The following is a 10568-nucleotide window of genomic DNA, read 5'->3' on the forward strand; positions in this document are numbered from 1 at the left end:
TATTACTGAAGATAAAGCTTTTGGAAAGGTAGCAGTGAAGCCTTGAGTGCTGGTTCAGGAATTAGAAATGCCTATATTCGGTCACTTAATGGATTCACATTGTGACCACCGTTTGAGGGAGACCAGATCTTTATCCTGCCATGTCCTGGCTTGTAGCAAGAGGATGCTGGGACAGTAGGGTTTGCAACCAGGTTTGCCCCTTTTTGTCCTTCCTCTCATGATGGGCTCAGCAGCAGTGAAGGCAGCAGGGCATCTCTCCCTACAGAAAGAGAAGAGCTAACAGATTTTCTTTAGGTCCTGCAAGAGGAAGTAGGCCTTTCATGTCTGAGGGTTTGCTGTCTCTTCTCAGCTTGGATTTGAAGATTAACTCTGTTCATCAGAGAGGGGATTTCAAATTCCATGTCCAGTTAAATTAAACTTGCCAACGGTTTTTTAAGCAACATATATGCTGTCACTAGAAGGCACACAGGTTCTGGGCTTGAGAGGTCACATACGTATGTATAGCTGGGATAGAACAGACATTCTTGAAAAGCTTTGGCTAGTTTCTTACAAGTATTTGCCTTCTTGCTCCCTGCCCTTTTACTTGGGTCTTGAACCCTGGGAAAAGGCTCATGTCTGGAACAAATATTTGATGAAAAACTCTTGGGAGAATCAGAGGTGGTGTTAGAAAGCAGGAATTTCAGTACAAACACTTCTGCCAAGTCGTGTGTGTGTAAAGTGAGCACAGCCAGTCCTCGGACTCCGGAGACAGAAAAGGCCTACAGCAATCTCAGGCTTGACAGATGGGCTTCAACAAATGGTATTAATTCTCTGAAGCTTTCCTCAACACTGAAATAGGAACAGGATGGATTGCAGACTACAATTCCCAGAATGCTCAGTAGGGAAAGTGAAGTGAGTGGAGTGGCGTATGATGGGATGTGTATTTCGTGAAAGGGTGGATAAGGCCACGCCTATTCCTCCCCCAAGGCACGCCTTCCCAGCCGAAGGCATTCGGGTAGTTGTAGTTTTGCTAAACCTAGAAAGCTTAAAATTGTAAGCGAGAAGGTCGAGGGGCCTGACGGGATATGTAGTCGGCGCGATCGGTGGACGCGCACGCGCAACTGTGTTCGGGGCGGGGCCGCGGCACTGCGGTGAAAGCCGAGGCAGCGGGCAAGCGAGCAGGGGGTGGGCGGACATCTTGGGATCTGGAGAGTGGCCGGGCGGGCCGAGCAGGGGGTCGCGGAGACCAGGTAAGCTCGGGATCTGGTCAGGGGTGAGGGAGAACGCCTACCACGCTGCCCAGCTTTGCCCTTCCCTGCACTGCGCTACGCGGAAAGCTGCCCACACCCAGGACTGGCCTCAGCCTTCAGATCTGGAGGGAGCTGACGGCGGGGCGGGGGCGCCCGGGGCGCGGTTGCAGGACGGGCCAGGAGCGGCGCCCTCCACCTGACCCGTCCAGCGCCTCCCGTGAGAGGGAGACTTACTGGAATCCTCCCAGAGCGGGGACGCCGCGCGGCGCCCCCCTACCCGGGATCGTGACAACCCCCCCCGCTCCTTGGCGCCTCCTCTCAGCGCAAGGACAATTCCCCCATCTCCTAGGACAGTGACACCCCCTTGTGCCGCCTCCTTGGACTGTGACAAGCCTCCCACCCTGCGGTACCCCCTCTTCCCAGTTGAGTGACACCCCGCGGCTCTTCTTCCTCAGGCCTGTGACAGCCCCCGCACCCCCGTGGAGCCATATTTTTCCCGCGATGTCTTCCTCCCCAGGGCGAAAAGCCCACCACCCGCTCATGCCTCTACGCTTGAACCTCAAAGCAAGTTACGCAGCCCCAGCTTTCCCTTATTCACCACTGTCAGTCTCTCCCTACTGTTTTTTCCTCTTCAAAGCCTTACCTTTGTCACACTGGAAACTCCTTCCTCCAGATGTTCCCCCCAGCCCTGTTGCTGCTGCAGGCTCACCTGAAGTAGACCGCCTGGCTGTTTCTACCAGTCTTTCCCCTTAACTCAGTATTCCCTTCCTGCCCTGGGCCCCACCTTTGCTCTTTGGTGCTCTGAGGTCCCTACCACTTGATACCTGTGAACTTGCTTCTTTGCTCAGGGCTCTACCTCCATTTTGCATTTCTTCTCCCAGCCTCTTTGGGACTGAAGGGTGAAATGTGTTCACCACCACCTTGAGAGACCTCTCACTGAGTTTGGGAGGCCCTGATGGCCACAGTAATAGGCTCTATTTTCCAGTTTAGAAAAGTCTGCTAAACTCCCTCTGCCCTGTGAAATTAATAGCAGAGCTAATTCAGGAAATCTAGAACTAAATTAACCCTTTTTCTCCTTGCAAACAGTCTAAATTAATTTGACCCAAATAATTTGGATAATTCACATATTCCGCCCCTTGCTTGTAGGTACTCAGGCCAGAAATGAGTTATGTCATGGGTCTGGAATCATAGAATTTCAGCTGGATTGATCTCTTCATTTTATGAACTGTACCCTCACCCCTCACCCCCCACCCCCCTTATTTTTATTGCCTTTGGGAGCTGAGAGGGATCCTCCCTTTTTGAAAGGGAGGTGGTTAAAAATAACTCATAAGCAGCTTGGGTCATTGAAGTGTAGTCTGCCAGGACTGGGGCCTTTCTGCTCTGCTCTTTTGCCTGCTTATCTGACTGCCTGGGATTGGTTGGAGCCACACTCCTCGGTTGGTGTCAGGGCCTAAGGCCTCCCTTCTCTCCTCCCCACGCCCTGCACACCCTTTCCTGGAATGTTTAGACTTCTGTGAATTAGAGAGCAGCAGGTTCAGGCCCTGCAGTCTTCTCAGAAGGGTAGTGGAGCCTGAGAGACTGGGTGCTCCTAAAGCTGTGCCTGGGGGCCCCAGACCTGAACAAAGTGGAGTAATTCCTACCGCCATTCCTGCAGCCGCAGGCAGGCCTTCACCGTGACTCACTGGCTACAGTCTGAGTGAGAGTCTGCACAGGAAGGGGCCAAAAAGGATCCGTGCTGAGCTCAGCACTGTGAAGAGGGGGAGGGGGCTACTCTCTGGGCTCAGCCCCAGAAAAGGGAGGGTCAAAATGGCCTTAGAATCCTGGGCCCAAGTCCCTCTCCATTTCTTTCTCCTTTCCAGTGTGGGATAAACAGGAACTGGAGCCTGGCTAAGGGGAGGGGCATGCCTGGGGAGGGCCTCAGGGTCACTTACTGGAGGGTTGAGTCAGGAAAAAAAGCCCAGCCAGTGACCTGCACAGCCCCACAGAGGATGTTGGCAGAGGTTCTCAGGCCTTCCCTTACCCTGCCTCCGCCTGTCCTAGGTCTGTTCTCAGAGCGATGGGCCTTGGAGACTGAGCTGCCGCCATGATTGGAGGCTTATTCATCTATAATCACAAGGGGGAGGTGCTCATCTCCCGGGTCTACCGAGATGACATCGGGTGAGTCCCCTGGCTGAGCCAGCTGTGCCCCCACCCTTCATCCCTCCTCCCCAGCATGTAGGACCAGGTCCGTTCCTACCAGAGACTTGACTTGGGCCACCCCCATCCCTTGCTGCATCCTAGAAGCTCAGCTAATACAGCCTGGTTCCCATTAGGTCTGGTGGTATTGGCCTGGCAATAGGCGGGACCTGTGGAATGGTGTGGCCCCCACAGTCTTAGGAACTCTTGCCCTTCCTGCCGTCTGCTTCCCTTAGTGACAGACCTACTTGCTGGAAATGAGTGCTTTTGCCCTGGCAGATTAATTCCTCCTCTGAGGAGGAGGGAGATCTTTCTCCAGGGGCTGAAGTTAGTGGCCAGGCTAGTGGTAGTAGTCTGTCTAAGTCTTGCTCTCAGAAGCCCTTCTCATGATGAGAGCCTTCACTGGATTCTCTTGAAAGCCTCTCCAGGCTTCCAAATCCTCTCCCACTCCCTTTCTCGGGAGGAGGCAGGCTGCTGACTCAGCTGTTTTCAGTTCCTTGGGGCCACTCCTAGAAGAGAGGTTGTGAGCAAGCCTGAGGCACTCTCCGGGTCACTAAGGGAAGGGCAGGGAGCCATGTGGCCCTTTCTGGCCTATCAGAGTAGACCTGGAAGAGCTCCTTGTTCTGGGTCCCTCAGACCTTAACAAGGAGGCACAGCCTGCCTTCTCATTCTGCCCCACCCTGCATGCCGCTGTTCTTTCCTGAGTGAGGGGACACATCCTAGCCTCAGCAGCTCTAATGAGATTAGGCTCCTCTGGTTCATGCTGCCCTGTTTTTCTTCCTTTAAGAGTTTAGGATAGATAGTTATAGAATGGGCCTGCTGCAGTGCCCTAGCTCCTTGGCTCCCAGCTCCCTGGCTAGTGGGCTGGCCTGGCCTTTGTGGCTGTTTGTCCATTGGCTGGTGGTGGGCATGCACTAGAGTTGTGGGAGTGCCTGGCTTGCCTGAACCTGGCTGGCTACACCCATCTGCACTCCCTCCTGCCCTGGATGGACCTGCTTAAGCCAGGGCACATACTGTCTTGCGTGCCTTGCTGTGCTTTCCCACCCCTTGCCTGTTGCTTGTCAGCTTCCACCTCATGGTGTCTGCTGCCCACCCCAGTGTGTTGTGTGTCTAATCCTCTCTCTCGTTGCTGTCACTCTCCTCTTCTTGCTGGCGTCATTTCTCTCATCCCATCTCATTGGCTGCCGTAGCAATAGGTAAGCAGCCTATCAAGCTGCCGCCCAGGCACAGGTGGGTGGGGGGCCCTGCCCCCCCCATCATTGTTTTCTTCATCTGTTTTCATTCCCTGAACTCGTCCTGGAATTGGATCCTGGACAGGAATGAATGGTCCAGCTCCATGGCCCCTTGGTGCTTCTTCCTCAGTGGATTAGAGCCTTCTCCAAAGTCACGGTGGCTTTGTCTCAGTTCTAGAAAAGCCACGCCTCCCCGCTGGTAGGATCACAAGTGGGAGAACTGAAGAAGAAGAAGGGTATCTTTCTCATTTGGGCCTGGAGCTTAATGAGAAGTTAGAGAGGTGGCAGCTGGGAAATTGGGGCCAGGCCTGGGAGTCGGGAACATACCTCCTTAAGCCTGATGGACTTTACTTTATTAACACCACACCTGTCCTCCTGTCATTCCCACCTGACTTCCCTTCAGACACCAGCTCAGCTCCGGCCCTACTTCCATGCCTCTGCTGAGAGCCACAAGGGAACTGCCCCAGTGGTTTAGGCATTGGCTTCAGAGTACATGTCAGACTTAAGCAGTGAAAGGGGGAAAGGTTGTTAGCAGCTGTGGCTGATCCCCATGGAGTGAGGTTTGACGGGGTGCTGAGCAGCCCCTCTGTACCTTTTCCCTCAGGAGGAATGCAGTGGATGCCTTTCGGGTCAATGTTATCCACGCCCGGCAGCAGGTTCGCAGCCCCGTCACCAACATCGCTCGCACCAGTTTCTTCCATGTTAAGCGGTCCAACATCTGGTTGGCAGCTGTCACCAAGCAGAATGTCAATGCTGCCATGGTCTTCGAATTCCTCTATAAGATGTGTGACGTAATGGCTGCCTACTTTGGCAAGATCAGCGAGGAGAACATCAAGAACAATTTTGTGCTCATATATGAGCTGCTGGATGGTGAGGCTGGCAGGGCGGTGGGCCCAGGGTGGGGATGGACCTGATGGGGCCTAGCCTGGAGGTAGGGGCACATGTGAGGTTCCTTCCAGTGTCCTGTGAACTTTCTTTCCTGACTGTCTGGTCTTTTGAGCCCTGAAAAGGCCAGTCTAAATTCAGCCCTAAAGGCTGCTCTGAAGTAGAACACAGAAATAGGCTAGCGAGTGGAGGTATGGGGAGATGGGGCGGAGGACCAAAAGATCTTTCAGGGGGCTAGGAACCTAACTGTGGGGCTTGGTAGCTGGGCCTCCTGCAGTTAAGCACATTTCCCTCTTACCTTTGTGGTTTGGGCCTTAGTTCACTGACTGTCCTTCCAGCTTTCTATCTCAACAGCTGCCTCAGAGCCTGAAGGAGGGTGAGATATTACCAACTGCTGGGGTTGCATTATCTCTGTTCCTCTGTAGGGTATGATTTAAGGGAACAGAGTCTTCCTTCCCAGATCTGTTTTCTAAGGACTCAGTGCCTTTTTTTTTTTTTTTTAAAGATTTTATTTATTTATTTGAGACAGAGAGAATGAGAGACAGAGAGCATGAGGGGGGGAGGGTCAGAGGGAGAAGCAGACTCCCTGCCGAGCAGGGAGCCCGATGCGGGACTCGATCCCGGGACTCCAGGATCATGACCTGAGCTGAAGGCAGTCGCTTAACCAACTGAGCCACCCAGGCGCCCAAGGACTCAGTGCTTCTTGATCTCTTACCCACTGTCCGTGAGATTCTTCTGATTTTCTCTGTGAAAAAAATCTGACGTTTTAATTATGTTTTCTTATGAAGCACAAATCCCAGAGTAAATGCTACAAAGCTAGAGGACATTGCTGCAGATGATCCCGTACTCTTCTAGGGCTGTGCTGGCCAGATAGATCCAGACCAGGGGAGGGATTGGACTGAAGGAGCCTTCAGTTTTTTCCAGGGGCTGATGGTTCCCTTCCTTTTGCAGAGATCCTGGACTTTGGCTATCCACAGAATTCAGAGACAGGAGCACTGAAAACCTTCATCACTCAGCAGGGTATCAAGAGCCAGGTATTCAGTGGGACAGCCACAGCAAGGGTGGGGCCCATCCTCATTGAGCCCCCCCCCCCCCCGCCCCACGAGCCTTGTCCCAGCTTACTCAAGAGCCCGCCTTTGACAGGAAGTGCTGGCCTGAGCCCTCTACCATGATTGAGGGCCTATTTTGCTGTATGTGGCCCTCCACCCTAGGAGCAGCTGACTCAGCATCTCTGTTACTGGGAATACAGTTCAAGCAGTTTCCTTCTGCACTGGGGGAAGGAAGGGTGTGGGCTGCCCTGGAGGCCTGGTGTTCCTCAGGAGGAGAGAGCGTGGGCCCTCCTCTAGGATCCAGGCCTTATAGCTGCCTTCTTCTTTTCTGCCTGCTGCTTCCCGTCTGTGCTCCCCTCCTGCTTCCTGTGGGCATCACATTGGCCCTTTGGCCTCCAGCATCAGGTAAGCTGTTCCCTCAGCTTCCACCTTTACAGCTTTGCTCCAGTTTTCTTCGGGCCCTGCCGCATGGAGCTCATGGGGAGGATGAATTACAGGGTGGGGACTAAAAGGGAGGGGGAATGAGTGGAGTGGGGATAGAGACAGGATCATTGAAGGTGGAGAGGAATGAGGCCATCAATATTTTTCTCTGTCCCCCCATGTAGACAAAAGAAGAGCAATCCCAGATCACCAGCCAGGTGACCGGGCAGATTGGCTGGCGGCGGGAGGGCATCAAGTATCGCCGGAATGAGCTCTTCTTGGATGTGCTGGAGAGTGTGAACCTCCTCATGTCCCCCCAGGGTGAGAGCCCTCTCGTGATGAAGCTAGAGAGGCAGGATCAGGGCAGGATTCTCGTCCTAACTCCAGTGTTCCCATGTATCTGTCTATCACCAGGGCAGGTGCTGAGTGCCCATGTGTCAGGCCGGGTGGTGATGAAGAGCTACCTGAGTGGCATGCCTGAGTGCAAGTTTGGGATGAATGACAAGATTGTCATTGAGAAGCAAGGCAAAGGCACAGCTGATGAAACAAGCAAGAGGTGCCTGAGCAGGGTTGCTGGGAGAGGGTGGACCTTGGAGGGGTGAGCAGGGCTTGGGCTATCACAGGTTCCTTCAAGATACCATTTCTGCAGTAATGCAGACTTCCTCTTCCCGAGGGTGTGCTTGCCTGGTTGCCAGCTTTCTCCATTCTGGTAGCTTTCCATAGTCTGTAGCACAGGCCTTACCCAGGATGTGGCAGCTTTTGGGGGTGGGATAGCGTCCCAGCCAACTCTCTCCTGCCACACTCCTGTACCAACGAGGAGACCTTCTGCCCCTGCTCGCAGTGGGAAGCAATCAATTGCCATCGATGACTGCACCTTCCACCAGTGTGTGCGACTCAGCAAGTTTGACTCTGAACGCAGCATCAGCTTCATCCCACCAGATGGAGAGTTTGAGCTAATGAGGTGCCATTGGGGTGTGAGGAGGCAGGGGGTGCTGCTGGCCAAGAGAGATGGGGGAGAGGGAGGAAGACAGGCTCTCCTATGCCAACCTTGCTCCCCACCCCTAAAGGTATCGTACCACCAAGGACATCATCCTTCCTTTCCGGGTGATCCCACTAGTGCGAGAAGTGGGACGCACCAAGCTGGAGGTTAAGGTGGTCATCAAGTCCAATTTCAAGCCCTCATTACTGGCTCAGAAGATTGAGGTGAGAACAGGGAACTTGGGGAGGAGAAAGCACTGTCTCCAGGTATAAAGGCAGCTGATGTCAGGGCTTGACAGAGCGCGCTGACCGTTGTATGGCTTCTAGGTGAGGATCCCAACCCCACTGAACACAAGCGGGGTACAGGTGATCTGCATGAAGGGGAAGGCCAAGTACAAGGCCAGCGAGAACGCCATCGTGTGGAAGTGAGTCTCCTTCACGAGGCCACCGCAGGGCTCAAAATGCTTTGGTGTACCCTCTTTTTAAGTTTTACCTTCATTGTCTTGAGAGAGAGAGAGTGTGTGTGTGTGGTGGGTGGGGGGAGGGTACCTGCCTTTTTCTCCAGGAACCTCTGCTTGTGCTCTCACTCCTGTACCTCTGTGTGAGTGTGCACATGCCTGCACTTGGGTGCATGCATGCGTTTATTTATCAAAATGTTTCCATGTTTTTCCCTGTTTGCCCGTGTAATATTTCTGTGAAATAGAGAGCAGGGGATAGCATGCCTGTGTATCTAAGCTGAAACTGCAGCCAATAGTGCTAAAGGAATAGCATACCTCAGGTTCCATAGCAAGTGGTTATCAGGTTCTTCCCCATACTTTTTGTCCTAGCACCTCCCACAAGCTCTTTAGTTCCCTTCCCCTGACCCCTCCAAAAAGGCACCCTCCACCTTGAAACTCCTCCAAGCTATCAGGGGCACTTCCTGCTTATTGCCCCTCTCTTCCCAGGATCAAGCGCATGGCAGGCATGAAGGAATCGCAAATCAGCGCAGAGATTGAACTTCTGCCCACCAATGACAAGAAGAAATGGGCTCGACCCCCCATTTCCATGAACTTTGAGGTATGGCAAAGGAGGGGCCTAGAGCCATGGCAGGGTGTGCTAAGAAAGATCTTAGGATTGTTCAGGTCAATTTCTGTACCTTACTTCCTGCATATGAGACCTAGAGAGGGGAAATGACTTTTAATTCATAGACCCATTCCTTCCCCCTTCAGGCCTCTTACTAGAAATTGCTATTCACACTGACAAATACCTTTGACTTCTAAAGCTGTCATAAAACAATTTTTTGGAAAAATTTAGATTGCTTGAATGCCAAGTAAGACACAAAGTTTATTTACAGACAGGAGAATGGGCTGACTTTGCTTTGTGCATGTTAGACATATAATTTTCTCCACCTTATTTTTTAAGCCCATAATATTGAGCAGGATAAGTGTGTTCTACAGTGGGTCTTTGGTTGTTGCCTCCTGCTGATTAAAGGAATTGATTCAGGTTATCACAGGCAAGGCCTGACTTCAAACCCAAGTGATTATATTAGTTACTCTTGGATATGCTCTCTTCTTTAGTAACCTCTTAAGAAGACTCTTCTTAAGCTTCCCCCAGCTTCTTTCAGGACCCCAAGCATTCAAACACCTGTAGTAGCGAGAGATGAAGTAGGTCAGGGCTACAGAACTTCCCAGAGTAGAGCAGCTGTGAGAGGAAGACCACATTCCTAACTGGAGCTGTCCTTTGCCCAGGTGCCATTCGCACCCTCTGGCCTCAAGGTGCGCTACTTGAAGGTGTTTGAACCGAAGCTGAACTACAGCGACCACGATGTCATCAAATGGGTGCGCTACATTGGCCGCAGCGGCATTTATGAGACCCGCTGCTAGCTGCCTAGTAGCAGCTAGCCTGTCTCCCCACCCGCCCTTTTCCACAGGTCTGGGTGCCCTGGGCCACCACACTTCAGTGTCTCCTCCCTCCTGCTTTGCTGCCTTCCCTTTGCACCAGCCCCTGAGTCTAGGTCTGGACCAACCACATTGCGAGTGGGACTGGTGGAGCAGTCCCCGGGCTCCCTGGGAGGGTGGTTTCTGGGGCTCCTACTTCACCATCCGTCTGCCCTGGCCCAATGCCAGGCTCTGTGTTCTGTGACCAAAGCCAGGTGGGCTCCCTCTCCTCCCCTCCCCTGTGGCCACATCTCTCTGGAGTGGGAGGGTTGGCTGCCCCTCACCTCGGAGCTCCCCCAAAGGCCAGTAACGGATCCCCAGCCCTCAATCCCTACTCTGCTTTGGGATAGTGTGAGCTTCATTTTGTACACGTGTGACTTTGTCTAGTTATAAACCCAATAAACTCTGTAGAGCGGAGTTGCTAAGTGTTAATGCGGGAGCTCGATGGGGAGGGGGACTGTTGGAATTGCTCTTCCCGAATCTCACGCTGCCTGCTATGAGTAGAATTTTACATTCTGAATTCTCTTAAGACTCTTATCTTGTGTCGATTGTTAGGCCCTTCATGTTATCCAAGCCCTTATCCTGACTGGTGTTACCCCAGGTCTCCTGTCTCCCCAAAACACAACCTCAAGGGCAAGCAACTCCACCTGGTCCCAGTCCCCTGAGGGTAGAGATTCTGTCCCT

At 52.9% G+C, this 10568-nt stretch overlaps 1 protein-coding gene across 2 annotated transcripts; it reads left to right on the plus strand.

The window, feature by feature from the left end:
• The first annotated feature begins 1104 nt into the window (after window positions 1-1104).
• AP2M1 (adaptor related protein complex 2 subunit mu 1) lies at window positions 1105-10301 on the plus strand. Of its 2 annotated transcripts, XM_034999705.1 has the most exons (12): window positions 1105-1229; window positions 3270-3386; window positions 5241-5506; window positions 6473-6555; window positions 6970-6975; window positions 7176-7311; window positions 7405-7546; window positions 7832-7951; window positions 8058-8193; window positions 8296-8393; window positions 8913-9024; window positions 9696-10301. In XM_034999705.1, exons 2-12 carry the CDS (start codon window positions 3313-3315, stop codon window positions 9828-9830), a joined length of 1308 nt encoding a protein of 435 aa, XP_034855596.1. In that variant the 5' UTR covers window positions 1105-1229; window positions 3270-3312; the 3' UTR covers window positions 9831-10301. The 2 variants fall into 2 exon arrangements, with proteins under 2 accessions (XP_034855596.1, XP_034855597.1); XM_034999706.1 differs by lacking the exon at window positions 6970-6975.
• Window positions 10302-10568: the final 267 nt, after the last annotated feature.

The sequence above is a fragment of the Mirounga leonina genome, unplaced genomic scaffold, assembly GCF_011800145.1.
Source record: "Mirounga leonina isolate KUSES-001 unplaced genomic scaffold, KU_Mleo_1.0 Mir_115, whole genome shotgun sequence".
Classification (NCBI taxonomy): domain Eukaryota; kingdom Metazoa; phylum Chordata; class Mammalia; order Carnivora; family Phocidae; genus Mirounga; species Mirounga leonina.